Genomic DNA, 22,402 nt, shown 5'->3' on the forward strand with positions numbered 1-22,402 from the left:
AACCAGGGATTGAGACAAAAACACGAAAACCACCAAAATTTAAAACTTCTGCATTTTCGTAGTTGCGTCGATTCCGTGCAGCGTCACTGCCTGTCTCATATCTTGTCCTGCCCACAGGCGCCCAGCAGGCACCTTGTCAGCTTAGTAGGGGTTCCGGAGTCCTCAGGACAGAGAATGCCAGCGCTGTGAAGAGCTCTCATGACCCCGAGAACCACCCAGTACCACAGCTTAGTGTTTGTGTGATGAATGTCTCTGTCCCCGCTGAGGAGATTTTGCCCACTGGGACGTGGCGGGCTCCACTCTGCTGTTCCTCATGGATGTGGAGAACTCCCTATCTTTTGTCCCAGGTCTGCTCTGAACAGCTCAGGTTTGACCTCAAGGTCCAATGGGACATGCCAACACACAGATCCAACGGCAACAGCTCCATGATGCCCATGGGGATGCATTTGCCTGCTCCCAGCACTACTCCATGCTTTTTGTGGAGCGCCGGCACAGTTCCCGGAGGTCTGCAGGGATAGCACATGAGCTCCATTAGCAAACGATTACTTTAAAAATCAACTTTAAATAAATGTATGAAATCTGGTCCCTTCCCATGGCCCTCACCCCAATGAGGTTTCACCAGCATCCCACAGGATACTCACAGCACATGACAGTGTCTCTGATCTGCCTGAAGCTCTTCTCCTTCAGCGCCATGTAGATGTAGTAGATGTTCCGCAGCTCCCTGGGATAGTCCTTGTGATCCACGTCCTTCAGCACTGGGATGGTGCGTCCGTTGGCCATGGGAGCCTCAGCCAAGGCCTGGTGCATCTGGTACCTGCACCAGGGGTCCTGCAGGAAGCCGGGGGTTATGAGCATGACCCAGCAGTGGCTGTTCTGCACGGCATCACACAGCTCCGTCACCACCGCGCTCCCTGCCACCGCATCCCGCAGCTGCAGGAAGCAACGGAAGCTCTCGGGTTGGCCCTCCAGGTAGGAGACCAGCTCCGACACCAGCTCCACGTCCCCCTCGCTGTGGCAGATGCAGACGTCGTAGCTCTTGTCCCACCGGGGACTGTCCGAGGCGCTGATGTCCACTGCTGACACAGGCGACAGGGAGATGGAGCTGGTGGCCAGGCTTGTGCCAGGAGAAGAGCTGGAGCTCTTGGCAGAAGATGAGGAGGAGGAGGAAGGCGAGGATGAACCAGAATGGCTAGACTTGAGGCTTTCCACTGAGCTGGGCTTGGGTTTGTGCAGGAGCCTCCTAAACCAACCTGCAGAGTGAGGTCACAGTGAGTTTTGGGGGCTCAGCACCCCCTGGACTACCCAAGCACAGCATCATTCAATCTACAGGATGCCCCCAGATGGAAAGGGGTGGGTAGGATCTCACCTTGACCCCAAAACCATCCTGATCCCTGAAACTGAGCTGCCACCAACACCTGAATGCTGTGGCATTGTGAGGAGCAGCCCATGGGCACCCTGGTGTTTTGTTGGGGAAGGGATGCTGCAAGGGAAGGGACAGAGCAAGGTTTGTTCCCAGACTCACCAGCCATAGTGGGCAGCACACTGCTCAGCCACTGATTGCCAGCAGGACACCTCTCCTGAGAGCAGAAAAGAGGAATAAAAAACTGAGAGCAAGAACTGCTTCATGGCAGGTGTGTTCCAGGGATCTACACCTCTGGGGTGCTCTTACAGCCCCAAAACCACCCCCAGCACATCTGCCTCCCCAAAATGTGTTGGGAAGGAACATTTACCTGTTACTGGCTCTCCCCACTGGAGATGCACACCTGCAGCAAGCAAGGCCAAGAGAGAATGGGGAGGAGAAACCCTCATTCCCATCAGTAGGAAAAGGATCCTGTGGAGAGGAGAAGGGGAAATCAGCTGGGATCACCAGGGATGGACTGGGCACTGGCAAACCAAAGGCAGTGTGGTGTGCACAGAGCTGTGCATCCTCAGTGCTGCCTGCCCTGGCATTCCTGTCTGTTTCCTGCCAGCTCACACCACCCTCATCACTGTGCTCCCAGCATGGTTTAGGGAGCCCAGACACTCCCTGCAGACACCCAGGAACAGCAATGTGGCAAACAGCTGCTGTTTTCCACTGCTGGCATCATCCCTTCCAAAATTAAACACCCCACATCATGCTGAAGCCTTTCCCCTACTCCAAAAATGGCACAGGACTGCAGGAAATGCCCACAAAACCCCAGCACACCCACGTAAACCACAATGCCCAAGAGTCACCACTCAGTGACAGCCAAAAGCTCAAGTGTGAGGAACAATGAGCATGGACAGTGAGCAGTGGGGAAGCTAGAGGGATGCCTACCTGGAATGCAGGAGTCCGGCACCAGAGCAGGGAAGGGGAATGCATCAGCCCCTGAGTCTGGCAAAGAAAGATCTTCTGGGATTACCTGGGTGGGAAAGGACAGGTAGGATGTTCACTCTGCAGTCTGATGGGGTCTGCAGTGAATGGCAAGGCTGATCCATCCTTGCAGCTGCCACATCCAGGAGTGGTTCCCAGTGAAGCCACCCTAAGGTGGAAATGAGGGCAGGGGCACCCACCTGCCTCCCCAGGGACAGAGTGGAGGAGCTCCCCGAACACCCAGGTGCCCCCAGCTGCCAGCAGCTCCAGCCTCTGCTGAGGAATGTGAAAGCACAGGCAGGGTAAATGGGCCGGGACTGCAGGGAGGGGAAGCCAAGCCCTGCCAAGGGCCTCCCTCCCACATCCGCCACATGCCGTCACTGCCTGGGTGTCAGAGGGCCCAGCCCTCACCAGCACCCAGATCTGTTTTCCTCCCTGGTTTCCTGACTAAATACAGACAGGTCCATGTTTGCCACTCACCCTTATTTTACGAGTTAAATATACCTAACAAGTCATTTTTTCACCCCAAATTCCCCCCTGTATTTGTCCTTCCCGAGGTCTTGTTCCCCTGGTGCTGCTGATGATGGCCAACAACTGACACTGCCTTCATCTCCTCATCATCCTCAACCCCTCCAATGCTAGGTGGTTCCTCCTCAATGCCCTGTGAGAAATGAGCTCCAGGTGAGTCCTGGTTCCATCTCCCAAGATGGGAGTTTGGGGGGTTTCCAAGGCCTGCATGTCCATCCTACTCCCTGACAGGCTGTATCTGGCACAGATTTCCCCATCTCTTCCCTGCCTAGGGGACAATGCCTGGACCTCTGATGTGGACACTGAACCCTCTGATGTGGACACTGCCCACACCCCATGGGACACCAGGAGGAGGGGGCCTGGGGGTCCAGCCCCATTGCTAAATGTGTCCCTCCCTCTCCCATCTGAGTCCTCACCCTGGATAACAGCAAAGCCCCCTGACCTCAGATCCCCAGAGAAGCTGGCCCTGGCACTCACATGGGAGCATCTCCAGAGTGACCCCAGGGTGGACCAGAGCACAAAGCTGGGTCAGCATCTCCCTCACTGTTAACCCTAAAGCAGAGTGGTGGCCATCACACCCCACTGTACACAGTACCACAGCTCCGACTGTGGGGTCCCCAACCTGCAGGAGCTGGACCAGAACTCACCGAGGTGGGTCTTCATCTCTACCCCAGCAGGGAGAATTGTAGAACCCCAAAATAGTTTGGGTTGGAAGGGACCTTAAAGATCATCTTGTTCCAAGTCCCTTCCAGTAGTCCAAGTTGCTCCAAGCACTGGCCTTTGAAGGCCTGGCCTTGGCAGATGGCCTTGCTCACCTAACTCAGTGTGTTCATGGAGAGGGCAGTCTGTGCCCACTGCCCATCACCCCAATTTCAGGACTGGTGCACCTGCCCCCAAAACACAACCCCAGTGTCCCCCATCTGCTTGCAAGTTGACTGGGACAACAACCCCCACACCTCCATACCTGAAGGGAAGTACTCCCCTCAAGGAAAAGTTCTGCATCCTCTGACCCCCAAAAATATCTGCCCACCCCATTTAACCTCAACACCCCATGCCAGGGCTAGTCAAGACTCCCTTTCATCAATGCCACCATGAGCCAGCTGTGCCCCAGGACTTAATCCACCTCCTTGCTCAGCATACTGCTGTTTGCTTCCTCGCCTCCAGGGACCTTGGAGTCTCCTGGGAAGGAGGGCTGAAGGTCAGGAGATCCCCAAAACCCAACCAGCACCTGTCAGGCTTTTGGGGACCCCATACCCACATCACCACTGTGTCCCACAGGTCTTTGAAGAGCTCCTGTTGGACACAATGTTCCTCCGTGCCATCACCTGGCTGTGGCTTCCACGGGTGTTTCCATGTCTACTCACCCACCTTCAGCAAAACAACAGACCAGGGCACAGTAGCACAAAACACAAAACCATGTGAAATGGGGAGGCTCCCTGATGGCTTTGACCCTTTGCCATAAACACCTCCCCATCCCCAAGGATTTCCCAAGCCAGGCCATCTGTGAGCCCTAGGAGGCACATTGGGGATGCAGGAGCAGGCAGGATCCTCCTGCAGGGCCCCCAGCCCACCCTATCCCCAGCCCACCCTCAAACACGGTGCTGAGAGCCAGAGGAACCTGGGCAGCCTGTGCCCAAAAATGCAATGAATTCCCTGAGAGACACTGGGCTCCTCCCCACCCAATGCCACTACCTCGGCTGCCTTTCTCTCCACCAAGCAGGGGACACCAGCTGGCCCCTTGGTGGCCAAATCCCAAAGGGAAAAGCCCAAGGCCGAGTGGTACTGAGCCCCACAGGCTACCACCAGTCATGGGCCCAGCACCACTCATCCCACTGAGACCCATTTTGCATCAGTCCCTGCCCCAGCACTGCTGCCACCACCCCAAAAATGAACTCTCACCCGAGGACAGGACCCAGAGAAGAGCAAGTCACCTGCCTGTGTGAGTCACCCGACCTGGAAACCCGAGAGAGGGAACCTGAGTGAGGGAAGCCCATAAACCCCAAACCCCACGAGGCAGCACCATCCGGATCAACCTCCACCCTACCCCAGCAATAACAGAATCATTATTAAAGGAGTAATTAAGCAGGCACAACTCTAATCACAGCGTGCCTTGACCCAGCAGCAGCAGCACCACGCTGAAATCCCTGCAGCAGGAGTTCCGGAGCCTGTGGCTTACAGGACTGCCTGTGGAATTGAGAAACGGTAAAGACCAGGTGCTGCAAGGAAGAGTGAAATAAAAGTGGTTTTGATGGGAAAATAAGGCTAATTTTGTCCCTAAAACCACTATGAATGTTTCATTTACTGTGCCAGTACAAAACAGTGCGCAGCTACCCAGAAAACAGAAGAGTTTTTCTCCTGGAAAGTTCTAAGTACACCCAAATTCCGCCACACATATGCTTGAAGGCATCATAGCGGCCGTCCAGGCCCAGGCACCGCGTGTACCTCATAGGGCTGGAGACGCGCTCGCACATACAGGAACCCAGGCGACGGCAGCTGGCGGAGGAGAAGCCCCTGAGGGGTAGGGGGGGCACAGGGACACCGCCAGGCCCGGCGCGGCCCCGGCCCGGCCAGACAGACCCGCTCGGCGCCGCCTCCCGGCCAAGCACTACGTCGCGCATGCGCCCCCCGTTTTTATAGCCTCGCAAAGCGCCGCGAGAGCATCGCCGCGTTCCCACGCCTGGCCCCGCCTCTTCCGCTGTCAGCCAGCGACAGGGCGGGGCTGGAAGGGGCGGGGCCAGCTCTTCCCACGGGGCGGGGCGGGGCCGGGCGCGGGGCGGGGCGGCTGCGCGCGGCGCGGCGGCTTCTCCTCAATGGGGCCGCGCGCGCGGCGCCAGGTGCGTTCGGGGCGCGCGGCAGCGGCGGGGGGCGGGCAGGGCGCGGTTGCCATGGAGACAGCGGGGGGGGAGCTGTTGCCATAGCGACGGCGGCCGCCATAGCGGGGGGGGTCCCATGGCCGCCGGCCTGAGGGGACGGAGCGGCCTGAGGGGAGCACAGGGGACCCGCGGGGCCGGGGGTGCGCCGGGGGGCCGGGAAGCCTCTGGCAGCGGCGGGCGGCCCGGCCGAGACTCGGCCCCGGCCGCGCCGTCGCCCTCTATAAAAGCTCGTTTTTATTGATGTGTCCCCGTGGGAAAGGAGCCTCGCCGTCCTCCCCGCCTGCTGAATCCCCGTGTTGTTGCTTTTCCCGCAGCTTTAGCGAGGAGGGCACAACGGCGAGCACAGGTAAGGGCTCGAGCAAACCCTAAGGTGTGACCCCCCTCCCCGCTTCCCTTGCCAGAGTCAGTTCTGGAAAGCCAACGCGCGTCCGTGGGAGTCTGTGGGATACAGAGCTCCGCCAGGCTTTGCTGTGTCACTGCCTCTCCTTGCTCATGGAGCCATTGGGAAGCACGTGGAGAATCACAGCGTTGAATAAAAACCTCTGGTGTGTTTTGACTCACGTCCAAGGAGGCTGAATCCTGTGTTTTTGTGGCTTGGACAGGAGCAGGGCTTGTCCTCGGTCCCATTGTCCCTGGAGCCTGTGTTTTTCTAGGATGGTTTTGATCCAGCTCCAGTGCAGGGGTGGAGGGGTGAGCTTGGGAATTGGCCAGGGACAGCTCAACTTTCAGCTGAAACAAAGTGGCTTTTACACTATCTTATCCCAACACCTTAAAGCTGCTGAATTGAAAGAGAAGCTGGGAATGACATCTTTGCTGCTGGCAGTTCTCAGCACTCAAAGAAGTTCCAAATAATGGATGAGCAGTAGGTTTGTACTTGTTTCTTTTGGGAATTGGGGGGGGCTCTTCTGGAAGAGCCCATCTTCCGGCGTGGTGCTGGATCACTTGGCTTCATTTTTAAACACCCAGGTGTAGTTTTAGTTGTGTGTTGGGTGCTGAGCATGGAGATGGTGTCAGCAGCAACTTCTCCATGAAGTGGGGGAGAAGATGTTTCATTAATTTCCCGTTTTGGTTCTGCAGGTTGGGCTCTGGTGTTGACTGTGTGGTGTGGTTGTGTTTTGCAGAGCTGCAGAGAGGTTTTTGTAAATACACACCCTGTGTGAACCTTGGCCTTCGTTTGACACACGTGGTGTTCAGGTGTTTGCTTTTACCTGGGATACACCTTCACATTTCCAACATTTCTGCAGCTGGATGTGTCTGTGTCACACAGGGAGTTGCTGTGGTCTTCTCCAGTTTTGGTGACTTGGGCACAGTTTAAAGCTGAAATCTGGAAGGCTTTAGGGTAAATTAAGGGATTTCTGTGGTGTGGAAGGAGAAAGAGAATGCAGCAAACCCACACAGGGAGTCTCTTAGCATCCCTGATAAAAGTGATGGGGACAAGGCTGGGACAGGGGAATGTGTCAGCTGATCCAGGAATCCATGGAGTGTTGTGTTTACAGTCTTCAGCTCCCTCTAGTCTAAATAGCTGGAAAGTTCCCAATGTCTGAGGAAGGCTGGAGAGACACTTGTTATCTTCAAAGTGCCTGTGGCTCCCTCTCCTCCATGTCACCTGTGTTCCCAGGGGGAACCTGCAGTACCTGGTGTGGTTTTTTTCCCATGGCAGCGTCATGCTCTGAGGTAATTCCATTTAATTTTGGCTACCTCAATTGTGCCAGAACAATCCATCCCTCTAGCAAGCAGAGTTTCTCCCCAGGACTAAAAACTGGAGGTTTCTATTTCTTGGCTGAATCCCCATGAATTCTTTTTAAGACCTGTAATAACTTTTCTGGAACTAGGCTGTATTTATAATGGGGTTTTTGTTCCTTTATGGCTCTCTGCACTAAATAATAGACTTGAAGGTTGAAGGTCATTATATCAGAAAACCTTACAAGGTGATTATAATTCCAAAAGGTGTTTTTTCCTAAGTTTAAAATTGCTTTTGAAATGTCGTTTAGAGGCACTTAAAATTGATTTGATGGCTCCATTCCTGCTGTTAATAGCATGGGAATGTGCAGGGTGTGTGAGATGGGAGCAGTGCTGAGGCAGGTGGAAGCAAACAGGGGAGCTCTAAGTGGGAGTTTACAAACAACCTTGATATTCGAGGCTCAGCTGATGATTCACAATGCAAAGATAATTATAAGCTTAAATTATATCCAATTTAGAAAGCAAGGAAGGATTTACCTTCAGCTGTAGCTCTGCTTCTGCACAGGGGCTGAGGGCAGCCCTGGCACCAGCAGGAGCTCAAACTTCCCTCTGAAACACTCCAGTTATCTATTGTTACTGCCTACCTTATCTAAAGCATCTTTGCACCACTAAATAAAATCTGTCTGGCTGTGTGGAAGCAGCCTGTCCTCCCAGAAAAATCAGCTAATCCAAAAGGAGAGATGGGACCCTCCTGGGAAGGAAAAAGAGGGATGTTCCCCCCTTTATCCTGAGCATGCTTGGCTGCATTCATTCAGCAGGGATTTAATGGTGAACCTGACAGATCTGTGTCCAGCAGGTCCTCCTGTCTTCCTGAGAGTCACTACTTTGGTCTTTGGAGATGTAACCCCCCCAGAATAGTTCACCTGACAGGTTGCAGGTATTCAGGGGCAATGAGGCTGCAGAGATTCATTGTCAGAACAGCACTGAGCTCCTGGGCTGAGTGTGGGTTGGAAAAATACAATGTTCACAAGAGGGTGTGATGGAGGAGCCCTGCCTGGCATACACAGAAGGGGGAAAACCAGGAGATTCCTCACTTGCTAAAGGCCTTTGACACTTTTATCCAAAATCTGGGCCCTACAGTAAGGCCCAGTAAGATAAAAAGGTGATTATTTGGAGTGATGAGCAGCTTGTGTTCAGTAATGTTTCAGGAGGTAGGTAGTGAAAGCCAGCTCTTTGAGGTGTTCTACTGTTGGTACAATGATTTATTTTTGAGCAAGGTGGGGTGTGGAAAGTGTCCCTGCCCATATCAGGGGGGTGGAATGACACGAGCTCTAAGGTCCTGTCCAGCCCAAACCATTCCATAATGCCATTGTATAAAGTTTTCCAAAGGGGTCAGAGGGTAAAGGCTCTGACACTGACAGTGTCACTTTGCCCTGTTCTCATCATCCAGCAATGAAAGGTGGTGCTTTCCTGGAATACTGGCTGATTTCTCACATGATCCATGCCAACACTTGCAGGTCCTACCTGGAGAGACCTGCCATTGTCACCTGCTGGACTGCCAGGGAGCAATCACAGCGTGTCATCTCTAGAGCAAACCCTCACATCTCCCTGAGATGGCAAAACCTGCAAAAACTCAGTGATTTTGGGTCAGCAGCTCTTCCTCAGCATTTCCTCTGGCCAAAAGCCCTTGTCTAACAGAGTTTTTGATGGACTCTTCATTACAATTGACAAAGAAAAAGCAGAGGAGGGTGAACAGTTCTGTTAATTTTCATTCCCTTTTCATAGACTTATTTGGGAGAAGCAGAGTGGGAGAGTACTGCGTGCTGGCAGAGCTTTTGTGTTTTATGTGACGGGCTGTTGAAAGAGTTCTCAAACTGCACTTCCTTTCTGTGGGCTTTAAGGTCATTTCCCAGTGCTTGCAGGCTCATGGAGGGCTGGGAAACCCTTCTCTCATCACCAGGGAATGAAATGCTCTCCGTGGCTTTTTGGAGCCAACAAAAATCTCTTTGTCTTCTCTTCCCTCCCACTGTTTCCCAAGCAGCAAGTTTGCTGACGGGCCTTGTCAGGAAGGGGGGAGTGCTGCTCCAAGATCCAGGCTCTCGGGGAAAATGAGTGGCTGAGGTGAAACGAAGGGTCTGGCAAAGTGTGTTTTGCTGAGGTAATCACACCTGGGAAAAACAGCCAAGGATTTTATGGGTAAAAGAGGTTAAGGAAGAGGATGAGACTGTGGGACAAAGTTCAGAGACAAAAACGTGCAATTCTCAGCCCAGAGGTGATCTTGGAACGATAACAAACCTGAGATTTATCCACCTGTGCAAGGCTGGTTCTGTAAAACCTCGTTGTTCAGGTGGTGGTGTCCATGTGCAGTGACTTCGCTTGTGGTGATTTGTGTACTACAGAAACTGGATGGCTTCTACGGTGAACCTGGGCAAGGAAACAGTATTGGAAGATGGAATGCCACCTGCAAAAAAACCCAGGTAAATTTAATTATGCTCCAGTGAATTTGTTCTAACAAGAGCCTTTTCCTTTGCCTCACATTGTTCTTTAAGGATTGTGATCCCTGGTGACCGCGGCTGTTTCATTTCCTGATCCAGGAACTGTGTGCTGGCTTCTGGCTGTGCCATGGGCTTTCCTGCTGTTTGTGGAACAAACACCTTCACACCCAGAATGCACATTTTGGGGGTTTTAACCCTCAGCCAGGGGATGGGGTCACTCTCAAAGCTGTATTTTGCTGTCCTGTCTCCACGGTCCTGTCCACTCACAGTGTCAGGTTGGACACGGTGGTTGTGCTTCTTCGCTTGAGTTGGATGGTGGTTTCCAGGAGGACAGGGAGTTACTCAAATTAGCATGGTTGAGCTGCATGTAAAGGCTAAATAATTTACTCTGAGGCTCCCTGTGCTTAGAAGTAGGTGGTCTTACAGTTCTGTGAGTGGAATCTGACTGGTGGATAATTCTGTCTATCAGAGACTGAGACTGGCGGCTGCAGGCTCAAAAGTTCTTGTGAACAATCAGCTAATTCATCTGGGGGGTTGTCTGCCACCAACTTGATTTATTTGCAAATTCTGGAGGGCTGCAGGATAGTTCTGTGTGGTCTCGAGGTTGATTGGTGACCCTGGAATGTGCAGAAAAGGTGCTGGGAGATGATTCTTTGCTTAGGATATCAAGGTAGGAACAAGTGCATTTATCAGCAGGGCAGGCATGCAGGACATTAAGACTTGGGTATTTATTATTTGAATTTCAGTGCCTGTATTTCCAGTAGTGTTTTTATACTAGCTCATTAGCCTGAATGCTAATTTATTCCTCACAAAAGGCTTGCAGTCCTCAAATTAAACCCTGTTTATCAGCAGTAACAGGGAAGCCCTCCTCGAGGAAAGGGTTAACAAGTCTGTTTTCATAGGCAGGGGCTGAAGGAAGGCTCAGCTCCATCTGTGTGGTGTTGGTTTCCTCTCCCCTTCTCACTAAATATCACGTGTTTGCTGATAAAGCCCATTTCTTCCATACAAGTTGCTTTCCCAGGCTGCTGCTTCAATCCTGGGAAGCTGCAGCAGGTCCCTGCTGCAGAAAGCAGCTGGACACCAGGCAAGGCAAGGCAAGGAGCAACACATCTGCTTAATAAATTATAAAAGTCACATTTAAAAACTCTGTGCAGGTGTAAAGCCAGGAAGACAGGGAGGAGGGGAGGAGGAATAAGGAGAATACAGCCCTGCAGCCCTTTCATGTGACTCTGTATCATCTGGGATATTCTAAAAAATTGGCCTTGAGCATCTTGCTGACATTGCAGGCATCACAGGGAAGGGATTGCTGGTACAGCTGAGGGGGTTTCTCAGCAAACTGGGGCTGGGCCCCTCAAGGGCAGAGCTGGAAGAAGCCTTCCCTTGCTTTTGTCTGTGCTGGGATAAGTGGAGCTGTTGTCCCAAGGCCCCTGTTCTGCGCCTTGTTTAAGCCAGGTCGCATTTCCGACCTGAATGAGATCTGACACACCTTTTATCTCGGGACACAGAGCGTGTGTGTGTCTCATTCTCTCGTGCTCACCACCCCTCTCCCATGCCCTCCAGCCCTTCATATAACTTTATTAATAGACTTCCCTTATTCCAGACTTTTAGTGGATTAGCTTTGCTGCAAAAGCACCCCAGGGCATCACTGACTTCCCCAGTAACCATCCTGGTTACAGATTTGATTCCAAAAATGTAATTACGGACCTTGTTTTGGGAGCATTTGTGCTGCTGATCCATGCAGCTGTCTGCTGTCCTTTAAGGATACCAAGCTGCTACTCTCATGCTCTGTTTATCAGAGAGCCCCAATGAATATTTGATTCAAAATTTAGGCACAGGGTACCTGCCTCTCTCTCAGTCTGCATGTGCCACCACCCCAGACACCCTTCCACTCATGGTGATACCAGCTGTGCTTCTTTCTCCTTTTGCAGGAAGCTGTTGCCGAGTCTCAAAACCAAGAAGCCTCGGGAACTTGTCTTGGTGATTGGGACAGGAATTAGTGCTGCAGTTGCTCCCCAGGTCCCAGCGCTGAAGTCCTGGAAGGGGCTGATTCAGGCCCTCCTGGACGCTGCTATTGACTTTGATCTCCTGGAAGATGAGGAGAGCAAACGGTTCCAGAAGTGTCTTCACGAAGACAAGAACCTGGTCCATGTTGCCCACGACCTTATTCAGAAGCTGTCTCCGGTCAGTGTGCTTGTACCTGCCCTGAGCATAGGATTTGGCTTTTGGAAATAGCCAGATTTGGTTCTCCAGCAATAGTGCCCCCATCCCAACAATTCTTCTATGTACAAGGAACCACAGGTGCACTTACTGTGCCAGGTGCCTGAGACATAACCCTGCTGTGGACGTGGGTTTTGGGTATTTCACCTGGACCAAGATGATTAAAGGGATGGAGCACCTTCCTATGAGGAAAGGCTGAGAGAAGTGGGATTGTTAAACCTGGAGAAGAAGGCTTCAGTGGTGACCTAATTGTGGCCTTCCAATACCTAAAGGGAGCTGACAAGAAAGATGGAGAGAGACTGTGGACAATGGCCTGGAGTGACAGGGCAAGGGGGAATGGCTTCACACAGCCAGAGGGCAGGGCTAGATGGGATATTGGGAAGAAATTCTTCCTTGTGAAGGTGGTGAGATTGCCCAGATAAACTGTAGCTGCCCCATCCCTGGGAGTGTTCCAGGCCAGGCTGGAGGGGTTTGGAGCAACCTGGGATAGTGGAAGGTGTCCCTGCCTATGGCACAGTGTGGGACGAGATGGCAGAGTGGGCTTTAAGGTCTTTCCTAACCCAAACCAGTCTGGGATTCTGTGATCCTATGACCATGCTGAAGGAGAGCACTCACCCTGGTGCAGCCAAGGCTCTGTGTTTGCCCTACAAGGACTCAGAGCTTTGCAGAGTGTTGGGGAAACATGGGTAGCTTTTCATGGGGCCATTAGGTGTGAGGTGTTACAGGGCTGGGCTCTGATCTCAGTCTTCTCCCCTTCTCAGCGCACAAGCAATGTTCGCTCAACCTTTTTCAAGGACTGTTTATACGAGGTGTTTGATGACCTGGAATCCAAAATGGAAGATTCTGGGAAACAGCTGCTTCAGTCTGTGCTTCACTTGATGGAGAACGGGGCCCTTGTGTTAACCACAAACTTTGATAACCTGCTGGAGCTGTATGCAGCACACCAGGGGAAGCACCTTGAGTCTCTTGACCTGACTGATGAAAAGAAGGTAAAGGATGATTATTTTTTTTTTGTAGGGTCTGTGGTGGTGCAGAATGTGCTCTCAAGCTACCTGAGAGCATTGTTCTGATTGTAGTGGTTTAACTGGTGGCAGACAAGCTCCAGGCAGAGGCTCTGACTGTCCAGGGCAGCAAGCAGAGGAATGAGGAGGAACACTCCTTTCTGGAACACTGGTTTGCTGGCTGCCATCCAGTGCTCAGGAGGAGTCCTTAAGCCTGCTATTCCTTTGATCTCTGTCCTTGAAACTTCTGGCTTGGCCTTGCTTCCACATAAGGCTCGGGTTGATGTTTCTAACCCATATGAGAGACTCCACACGAGATGCAAAGCTGAAATTTGTATTTTTATAGGGTGCTGCAAAGTGCTTTTTGTGATGGGCATTCAGGGCTGCAGTCTTCAAGGCTCCCCTCTTGCCCCATGTCCTCCTCCTACAAAGGCTGGAATGGCTCCTCCTGATACACTCCCAGACCTACTCCCTTTATGCAAAAATCCCTCTTCCTGCCCCAGTCAGGCTGTGAGACTCTGAACTTTGCACCTGCCCACTTCATCTCTCCATCATGGGTTTTACTGGTGGGGAGCATCTCATCCTTCTGTTTGCATGTTAAACACCCTCAATACCTGTGTCCTGTGCAGTCCTTGCTCTCTTTTCATTCTCATTTCTGTGCTTCACGTTTCCTGCATGACCTCTTAATCTACATGGCTGGAAGTACTTATAGTGTTACAAGTAAGCATTCTAATTATTGCAAGCTTAAATGAGCTGAGGTCTGCAGGAGTAAACCGAGAGCCTCGGAAGCAGCTGTCTGAAATGGAGGTCAGCTCAGCTGGTGCCTCCCTCAAAGCCAGCAGGGGCCACAAAATAAAACTTGGTAGGCTTGAGAAACATGCTGACATAGGATTTGTAGTTTTTCCCCCTTTTTCTGGTCAATCTGGCATTTCAATTCAGTCTTCTCATCGCATTCACCAGTCAGCTGAAGTGTTGACCCAAATGAGCACCCCAGGCTGTGGCTGCAGGCCATGGTGTAGAGACTGATGGAGGAGAGAAGATGAGGAAGAAGCAGCCTCTTTGGAATGCTTCCCCAAAATGTGGCATTTAGCAGTGCTGTGGTAGCCAGCGTGATGCACTCATGGACGTTGCTGCGGGTTTGTGTTGTGCAGGTGCTGGAGTGGGCACAAGAGAAGAGGAAACTCAGTGTCCTGCACATCCACGGCGTCTACACCAACCCCAGCGGCATCGTCCTGCACCCGGCCGGCTACCAGAACGTGCTGCGCAACACCGAGGTCATGGTGAGCCACGCTGGGGCCTGCCCTGGGCAGCTGCAGCTCCCACCGGGCACAGCTCAGCTGAGTTTAGACTGAGCTTCACAGAGGGTGGGGGAGAATTCATTAGATAAGGGAAATAGGAGGGGTGAATTCCCTGGCCTACTGAGGTGCTGGAACACCTTCCACACTTGCTGAAGGATGGCATTGGTGCAGAGCCTCCCCAGGGATAGGGCAGGTGCTGTCTCTTGTGAGGATGAAGCTCACCTTGACCAAGCTCATCTTTCCCTTTCTTAAAGCGAGAGATTCAGAAGCTGTATGAAAATAAGTCCTTCCTCTTCTTGGGCTGTGGTTGGACAGTTGATGACACCACGTTTCAGGCCCTGTTTTTAGAGGCTGTCAAGCACAAGTCAGACCTGGAGCACTTCATGCTGGTGCGGAGGGGGGATGTGGATGAGTTCAAGAAGCTCCGTGAGAACATGCTGGACAAAGGGATCAAAGTGATTTCCTACGGAGATGACTACGCTGACTTGCCCGAGTACTTTGAGCGGCTGACAAGCGAGATTGCCATGCGGGGCCGCACAGGTATGGGGTCAGGGGCTGGGGACCCTTGGCTGGCACCATGCAGAGTAGACAGGGGTAGTAGCCCCTGTTGTCCATGCCATATAGAGATTCCTGAAGCTCTTTTTTTAAAAAAAGCAAACGTGTCTCTAAGTGCAGCTGGATCTGCAGGTTACTTTTCTGAAAACACTGTATATTTTAACAGTTTAGACAGCTGTCCTGCCTCCCACGCCTGCAAACTTTGTTTTTCATGTGCAGCTGTTCCCTTTTTAGTGAAGGGGTATTTAGTCTCACTGACCCTTGTGCTGCTCAGCCTGAGCCAGTGCTTTCATAAAAGAGGTATCACTAATAAATCATAAAAATGGGGGGAAGTGGGTTCACTGGCCAGAGCCTTGCTGGCAGGCATTCTGAGGGTTAACCCAGCCAGGAAAGCCTGTGTGAAACCACCACATGGGCAGCTGGCTCTCCACCTGAGACTGGTCTCTGCTCTGCCCCAGGTGTGCCCAAGGAGGGGCAGCAGCTGAACGGCTCTGCCGCTGCCCACACTGAGGTAAAAGGTAAGGCAGGCTCTCTGGAGCCAAGGGGCTTCACCCTGTGCTGCTCCCTGGAGTCCCAGGCAGGTTTTCAGCCTTTGCTTCCACGCAGGAGGCAGCCCCTGAGCCTGAGCCCTGCCCAGGCCCTGAGCTGTGGCAGGGGCTCCTGGGACAGGCCCAGGCCGGGCCAGCAGTCCTCAGGGAGGCCGGAGCCCACCAGTGTCCCACTGCTGTCCAGCACCGAGCCAGGACCCTTCCAGCAGGGACGAGGCCAGGACAGAGCCACCACGGATGAACACCTGGTCTAACACAGTAATTGTGGTTTTACTGGGGCTGTGTGTGCCTGCGGAGCGCGGTATCCCCGAGGGAGCTGCAGCCTCCTCTAACTTCATACCTAGTGCTTTTATATTCTGTATTTCAACTTAAAAATGAAACTTGAGCTTTTTTTTTTTACTGGAAGCTCTAGTTTTCTAGTCCGTTCTTTTTACTGTACAGTATTTTGTATGTTGAAGTTGTATTAAAGGCCTGCTCACTGAACTTTGGCTGCTGTATCATTTAAAGGCCCTTTCACACCTCACACTGGTGGGAGTTCATCTCCCCCAAACCCAGTAGGAAACAGGTCCTGGCTGGAGGCAAGTTATTTATACACAGAGAACAAATTATGAAGTTTATTTTATATAAATTATGTCTCTTAGCAGACAGCATTCAATTTATTGCACTATAGCACATCTGCAATACAGAGCTACAAGACATCGTCAGAGGTTTGTATTACTCAGTGTAGCACTTCCGACCGGGATCAAGAGGCACTCGGAGCGGGGAGAAAGGGTGCAGGAAAGCAGCAAGCAGCCACCATTCTCTTCCAGTATTAATGTGGTTTGGTTTTTTTTTCCTTTTTACTAGCAACTAACGCCAAGACCAGCAGGCAGGAGCCAGGGAGGGCACGCTGCCTTCCTCCTCTGGACTTGGCTGCTGCAGCTCTCCAGCTCCTGCCCAAATATGTGGTGTCTGGGGACCCTGCTTCAGAGTCCGGGTGAGGACAGATATGGGGGACTTTAAGGCAATTTAGCATGTCCCCTCCAGCCCAGTACAGGCTGTCACCTTTTTTTGGTTTATCAACTTCAGTGGAGCTGCCATGAGCAGCAACATTAACAGCCAGATCTAACGCTGCCCCTAAGCCCAAGTCCCTCCTGCCTCCTCCCTAAGCTGGTCTAAAAATCAAAAGCAGCTCAATAAAAAGCCTTCAAACCCACCAAAAAGCACAGCAGATCCTGGCATCGCCCACTCCCCCGTGCAGCACGAACAATACAAAGCTCTGGATTCAGCCTCCCCGCAAGGGAGCCTGTGTCACTGGTCACAGAATGGAGGAACCCAAGGAAGGGCTTTTTCTGGATAAAAGGGAGTTTATCCAAAAAAGGTACTCCTCATGCTGCCAATTCCTCCATTCTGTTCTGCACTACACGGGAAAGACTAGTTGGTGACAGGGTAAAGCAGGTTCTTCTGGGACATCTGCACACAGCGATTTGGTGTTTAGGCCTTCATGAGCGCTGCGACCACGGCCTTGGCATTAAGGCTTCGCAGATCACAGTAGGTTTGTCCGGTACCAACGAAAACGATGGGCTTGCTCGTGATGTAGGTCATGGAGATGGCAGCACCCACCTGCCGGGGACAAGCAGCACCGTGAAATCCACTGCTCCCCATCAGGGAGCTGCTCATTCATTCATCCCCCATGAGAGGAAACCAGACTTCTAAATTTGGGTTCAATGGCTTGAATACAAGGAGAAAGTGCAGGAGTGCCCTGTGTTTGACAATTCCCATCTCTCCCCTCCAGTCATTGCCAGGAAGCTCTGTGCAGAGTCAACTCAGCAGCCTCCTTACCTTATCATCGATGGTATCGAACTTGGTGAGGACGATCCCATCGATGAGCCGCGGTGTCTGGGCCATGGAGTGATCAGCCAGGGCCTTGTTGAATTTGACCTGAGGGAGAAGAAAGATCCGAGAAATGCGTTTGTGGTGGTGCCACCATCCAATTCTCTGGTAAAACCTACAGAAACGGGTTCTTTTCCCTCTTTGTCTCTCAAGAACAAAGCCTCCACACTCACCAGCTGATCCACAGCCTCGTTTCCCACCAGTGCTTCCCCAACAAACAGGACCAGGTCGGGAGCGTTGACAGCGATGAGTTTGGCCAGCGCAGTCATCAGGGGTGCGTTGTCCTGCATGCGTCCCGCCGTGTCCACCAGCACCACATCAAAGCCCTGGTTCCGAGCTGGGGCGGCAGGGAGGCAGTGTGAAGGACGGTGCTGCCCCAGGACAGCATCCCCCCGCCCCCAGCTCTGCACATACCGTAGGAGATGGCCTCCATGGCAATGCCCGCAGCATCCTTGCCGTATCCCTTCTCGTAGAGCTGCACCATGGTGCGCCCGCCGTGGCTCTCCGGAGGGTGCAGCGCGTTGAGGCGGCGCGTGTGGGTGCGCAGCTGCTCCACCGCTCCCGCGCGGAACGTGTCACAGGCGGCTATGAGGACGCTGAAGCCGTTCTCTATGAGCCAGAACGAGATCTGCAGGAGGCAACAGACCAGAAAAGCCTGTTAGTAGCTACACAGCCTGACCCCATCACCCCACTCCTGTGATTCAGGGTCCTGTCCCACCTTGGCCAGGTTGGTGGACTTCCCAACACCGTTGACACCACAAAAGGTTATGACGTAGGGCCGGCGATGGCGCTGGGCATCCATGACATCGCGGAGGACGTCCACACGGCGCTGGGGCTGCAGGATCTGCACCAGGGCCTCCTGCAGCGCCTGCTTCACCGTCGAGGTTACCGCTGGGAAAAGGGGATGCAAAGAGGACATGTCACCCACGGGGAATACTCCCGAGCTCTAAACCACACACTGGATGCCACACAGACACTTACTGGTGAACGTTCCCATCACCTTCCCTTCCAGTTTCTTGGCCACTGATTCACAGAGCTGCACTGCAATCTCAGCTGCCACATTTTTAGCTTTGAGAAAGACAGAGCAGGGAGTCAGTGCTGCTGAGAAGGTTATGTACATCCCACATCAGTGTCAAGGGAAGAATGGAGTCAGTGTGCAGGATTTCCACCAGATCTGACTGCTGCCCCCCTTTTGCTGCACTCTCAAGGGCTTCTCAGGGGTGAGACAGGAACCCACCACAGTACCTGTGGGGAAGAGTATCCCAAACCACGGGCACTACCCACACTAGGGCCCACCCAACAGAGCACAGGGAACTGCCACTAATCCCTCACACCACGGATCCAGATGTACCAATCAAGTGATCCTTCATCTTCTCCAGCACGGGGTCCATGTCCTCTCTGGTCAAGCTCTTGGAACCCACCAGGCCCTTCAGCATGCCAAACATGCCCCCCAAGCCACCCTTCTTCACACTGTGGAGAAACAAAGGAGTTACATTGAGGTTTGAAAATGATCATCTGCAAAGGTCAGATGCAGAAGGGCTTGCCCTGAGAGGACAAACACACCAGTTTGTGCTTCCTGCATTACTGGTTAGACTGGAACAGGAGTTAGAGGAGAGAAATCAAGAACCATGTGACAAGCAAAGGCTGTGGGAGCCTCTACCTGGGTTTTGAAGGGTTCTGGACAACTTTCTCCTCTTCAGCTTCATCATCACTCTCATATTCCAGGTCATAGAGGCGGCCAGGCTCCCGATTTTTATCCCCCAGGGCCTGCAAGGGGAAGAAACGCTTTATGGGCTGAGCGCCACAATCCTTATTTCATGTTTCTTCATGATCCCTTCTCATCCAGGCACAGAGACTGACCTGGGCTCATAATGCCCAGCTGATCCCAGAGGATGCACAACAGCAAATGGAGCCTGACTTTTCCTTACCACGTCAGGGTCAAACTCCTCCACAGGACAAGCCTCCGCGCTGCCGTTGGTAGCAGAATTACTGTAATCAAGTACTTTGGCATTAGAGTTCCCCAGATCCCACACCCGGGGCTTCTTCCCCTTCTCCTTCTGTGCATCAGGCTTCGGAGATCTGGTGGAACAAAGACCAAAAACACATTGTGTTCAGTGCAAGGAAGCAGCAGCCATCACCTCCTTAGGAGATGTGAAAACTAAAAGCCTGGATTACCCAAAAAGGCAGAAATTGACTAATCCGATCTCCAGAGTTTATTTATCTGAACTTTAACCCTGTATGGCACCACTTCCCAAGCCAGGTATCAATGCACTACTGTGCATTACTCACTAAAGACAGGTCTGGATCTCTCTCAGGGTTTCTGCATCTCCCAGCAAAGAAAATCAGGTTCTATTACCCCTACAGGACACCCATGTGTCTTCCCTCAATTTTTCAGCAAGGAGGGAAATCAGGGAAATAAGGTCCAGGAAAGTGAGGTCTGGCCTCCAGGGGTCACCAAAAGGAGAAGAGATTCAACCATGGCCTAGTTCAAAGCATAGGCAGACTGACCATGCCGTCATCACCCACCTGGACTTCTCCCCAGCTTTCATGTGTCTCCTGAAGAATTCCTCACGGTTCTTCTGCAGGATTTCATCCTTGGTCAGTTCCTCCTTGTCCCCTGCTGCTGAGAGCTGCTTGTCACCCGCAGATGCTTTACTGGGTGCTGCCACAGCTTCAGTTCCTGACAGGAAGAGCCCCAACACAAGCTCAGTCCAGCTCCAAGTGGATTGGGAAAGCACAGGCTGCAACACATTGCTCAGGAATATTTACTTCCCTCCCATCTATCTTCCCCATCAACTCACCATCCTTTTTGGAACCTTTATTCTTCTTGTTCTTGACCTTCTCCTTTGGTTTCTCCCCTCGGGTTTCAATCATACACTTGACAGTCTTCTGGGATTTCAGAGACTGCTCAAACGTCTTCATTACCGTGGGAGCTCGGACTTTGCTGCTCTCCTCTGCATCCCTGCAGGGAGGTGACCCATTAGCCTGGATTTCAGCTCTTCCCCCACTCCCATCTCTGCTCAAAACAGAAATTTAAGACAAAACCCAAGCTCTGTACCGGAGGAGGCGCATAAAGTCATCTTTAAAATCAAAGGTGCCATTTAGGAGGCCCAGGGCTCCTTTCTGCTGGAACTCGTTGCGGTACTTGTCCCTGAACTCCTTATGGACGTCGTCTATCAACTTGTCCACGTAGGTTAGAGTCAGGATCTTCTGGAAGCCCACCTGCCAAGGAGCATGGCCAACAGACACTGCACTTCCAGCACATTCAACAGCAGCAAGCACGTAAAAACCTCTCTGTTTAATTCAGAGTTCTTTAACTTGGGCAAGCTTCAGCCTGCACCTTCTGCTCCACCTTCCCAAGCTTTTAAAATGCCCCCAAAAAGGTGAAAAACAGCCCAGAGCTTCACTTCAACAGGTGACTCTAACACACATGAGGCTGTCTCATGGCAACAGGGACACGTAGGGCAGGGGCAGAAAACCTTTAGCTTATCTTGTGGGTCAACAGGAAAGGCAGTATGGATTAATGGAGATAAGGTGCCAGGAGACTAAAAAAAGAGAGTTTTAAATGCTCCATAAAGTGAAGGACACACTGGCTTTTTTTCAATAGCTCTGGCCAAAGTGAAGTTTTACAAGGCTGCAGCTTCTCTTTGAGGTTTGATTAGTTTTAATCCTGTTGCAGATGATTAAAATAAGCTGCCACTGCAGTGGCATTCAGCTGACAGACACCCATGTCCCCCCCTTCTGTGGGGAGCCTGGCTACACTGGGGCCACTGCTCAACATCCCCCTGAATTGCTCATCACAGCCCCTCACCCCCCAAAATCCCAGAGACAGAGGAGCCAAACCAGTCTGGGAGCCGAGGTCCAGCCCTAGGCAGTGCAAACAGCTGCTTGCTCAAACCTCAGCACAGTGGGAACTGTTCCCCCTCTTTTCTGGTGCAATCCCCTTCCTTCGGGTTTGCGGCCATGTGGGGGGCTGGAGGGACATCCTGCCACTGCAGGGGTGCTGGGGGGATGGGGGGGGAGTCACTTACCACAAACACCAGCTCAAACTGGTTGTCCAGTTTGTACTTAAGTGTGAGAGCTTCATGGGTGAAGGAGTTGTTGCCACCTCTCTCCTGGAGGAGAGGAGCTGTCAGAATGGGGGAGCCAGCAGCACCCACCATCCCCTTATCCCTGTCATCCCCCTCTCCCCACCATCATCCCAGTCATCCCCCTTTCCCAAAGCGGTCCAGCACCCCTTACACATGACCCCACACACCCTGGGCAAGTGGTCCCATCCATCCCACCCACCCCGGCGTGGTCGTGCCCCCTGTGCCCCGTCCCAGGCAGGTGGTCCCATCCAAGTCTCCCCAAGGTGATGGTACCATCCAAACCCCCCAAATGGATGACCCCACACCCGTCCCCACTCCCAGAGTCGGTCGTGCCTGTGTGTCCCCTCCAACAGGTGGTCCCACCTGTGTGTCACCCCTCTCCTCCCCGTCCCAGGTTCATGGCCCCACTCATGTTTCCCATCCACATGGGGCTGATCCCATTCCCCCGCCAGTTCCGTTGGCTCAGCTGATCTCCTTTCCCAGGCAGACGGTGCCATCCCGCCTCCCTCGCCATGTCTGTGGCCTCACCTCCTCTCCCTCCAGGCAGACGGGTCCCACCGCCCCCCTCCCTCACGGCAGCTGGGCGCTCCCTCTTCCCCTTCGCCAGGTACGTGACCCCTACCCAACCCTCATCCCCTGGCAGCCGGCCCCGGCCGACCTGCAGGAGGACGGAGCGGATGAGGGCGTTGACGGGCGCGGTGGCGGCGGGCCCGCGCACGCCCTGGAAGCACCAGAGGACGAGGCCGCCCTTGCTGAAGATGGTGAAGAAGTCGAGCATGGCGGCGGCGCCGGGCCCGGCGGGGCGCACACGTCGCTCTGCCCCGCGCTTCCGCCGGAAGCCCCACCCCCCCGCGCCATTGGCGGGACGGCGGCGGGCGAGGGCGGGGCGGGGCCAAGGTGAAGGCCCCGCCC

The 22,402-nt window shown here is 53.0% G+C and overlaps 3 protein-coding genes across 15 annotated transcripts; 1 reads left to right on the top strand and 2 right to left on the bottom strand.

Annotated features, from left to right (window-relative positions):
* Positions 1–34: 34 nt before the first annotated feature.
* Positions 35–5,478, bottom strand: TIRAP (TIR domain containing adaptor protein). 3 transcript variants are annotated; one of them, XM_059867372.1, is made up of 7 exons: positions 5,303–5,478; positions 2,533–2,608; positions 2,297–2,381; positions 1,731–1,831; positions 1,523–1,577; positions 642–1,250; positions 35–506 (listed from the first exon to the last, which is right to left on the bottom strand). In XM_059867372.1, the coding sequence occupies exons 5-7, from the start codon at positions 1,527–1,529 to the stop codon at positions 463–465; spliced, it is 660 nt and encodes a 219-aa protein (XP_059723355.1). In that variant the 5' UTR covers positions 1,530–1,577; positions 1,731–1,831; positions 2,297–2,381; positions 2,533–2,608; positions 5,303–5,478; the 3' UTR covers positions 35–462. The 3 variants fall into 3 exon arrangements, with proteins under 3 accessions (XP_059723355.1, XP_059723354.1, XP_059723356.1); XM_059867371.1 differs by lacking the exon at positions 2,533–2,608; XM_059867373.1 differs by lacking the exons at positions 2,533–2,608; positions 5,303–5,478 and adding an exon at positions 4,760–4,783.
* Positions 5,479–5,625: 147 nt separating this feature from the next.
* Positions 5,626–16,010, top strand: FAM118B (family with sequence similarity 118 member B). 11 transcript variants are annotated; one of them, XM_059867336.1, is made up of 8 exons: positions 5,626–5,694; positions 6,048–6,079; positions 9,813–9,890; positions 11,837–12,089; positions 12,887–13,114; positions 14,278–14,406; positions 14,679–14,964; positions 15,438–16,010. In XM_059867336.1, the coding sequence occupies exons 3-8, from the start codon at positions 9,820–9,822 to the stop codon at positions 15,779–15,781; spliced, it is 1,311 nt and encodes a 436-aa protein (XP_059723319.1). In that variant the 5' UTR covers positions 5,626–5,694; positions 6,048–6,079; positions 9,813–9,819; the 3' UTR covers positions 15,782–16,010. The 11 variants fall into 11 exon arrangements, with proteins under 11 accessions (XP_059723319.1, XP_059723318.1, XP_059723320.1 ...); XM_059867335.1 differs by having other exon boundaries at positions 5,643–5,694; positions 5,993–6,079; XM_059867339.1 differs by lacking the exons at positions 5,626–5,694; positions 6,048–6,079 and adding an exon at positions 6,529–6,599 and having other exon boundaries at positions 15,438–15,497; positions 15,561–16,010.
* A 100-nt stretch (positions 16,011–16,110) lies between these two features.
* Positions 16,111–22,316, bottom strand: SRPRA (SRP receptor subunit alpha). The gene is made up of 14 exons (XM_059867331.1): positions 22,149–22,316; positions 21,431–21,514; positions 20,458–20,621; positions 20,201–20,361; positions 19,926–20,079; positions 19,328–19,478; positions 19,060–19,166; positions 18,751–18,869; positions 18,381–18,467; positions 18,118–18,290; positions 17,814–18,027; positions 17,573–17,736; positions 17,349–17,447; positions 16,111–17,129 (listed from the first exon to the last, which is right to left on the bottom strand). The coding sequence occupies exons 1-14, from the start codon at positions 22,266–22,268 to the stop codon at positions 17,001–17,003; spliced, it is 1,926 nt and encodes a 641-aa protein (XP_059723314.1). The 5' UTR covers positions 22,269–22,316; the 3' UTR covers positions 16,111–17,000.
* Between the last annotated feature and the right edge of the window lie 86 nt (positions 22,317–22,402).

Source organism: Haemorhous mexicanus, chromosome 24, assembly GCF_027477595.1.
Source record: "Haemorhous mexicanus isolate bHaeMex1 chromosome 24, bHaeMex1.pri, whole genome shotgun sequence".
In the NCBI taxonomy this organism is placed as follows: Eukaryota; Metazoa; Chordata; class Aves; order Passeriformes; family Fringillidae; genus Haemorhous; species Haemorhous mexicanus.

Coding starts and splice junctions, on each gene's coding strand:
- TIRAP (XM_059867371.1), bottom strand. Junction 507..641: donor CAGAGACACTGTCATGTGCT/GTGAGTATCCTG, acceptor CTATCCCTGCAG/ACCTCCGGGAACTGTGCCGG.
- FAM118B (XM_059867333.1), top strand. Junction 9,891..11,836: donor CCACCTGCAAAAAAACCCAG/GTAAATTTAATT, acceptor CTCCTTTTGCAG/GAAGCTGTTGCCGAGTCTCA. Junction 14,407..14,678: donor TGCGCAACACCGAGGTCATG/GTGAGCCACGCT, acceptor CCTTTCTTAAAG/CGAGAGATTCAGAAGCTGTA.
- SRPRA (XM_059867331.1), bottom strand. CDS start 22,268: ATGCTCGACTTCTTCACCATCTTCAGCAAGGGCGGCCTCGTCCTCTGG. Junction 20,362..20,457: donor GACTTTATGCGCCTCCTCCG/GTACAGAGCTTG, acceptor ACCTCCCTGCAG/GGATGCAGAGGAGAGCAGCA. Junction 18,468..18,750: donor GATGAAGGATCACTTGATTG/GTACATCTGGAT, acceptor TCTTTCTCAAAG/CTAAAAATGTGGCAGCTGAG.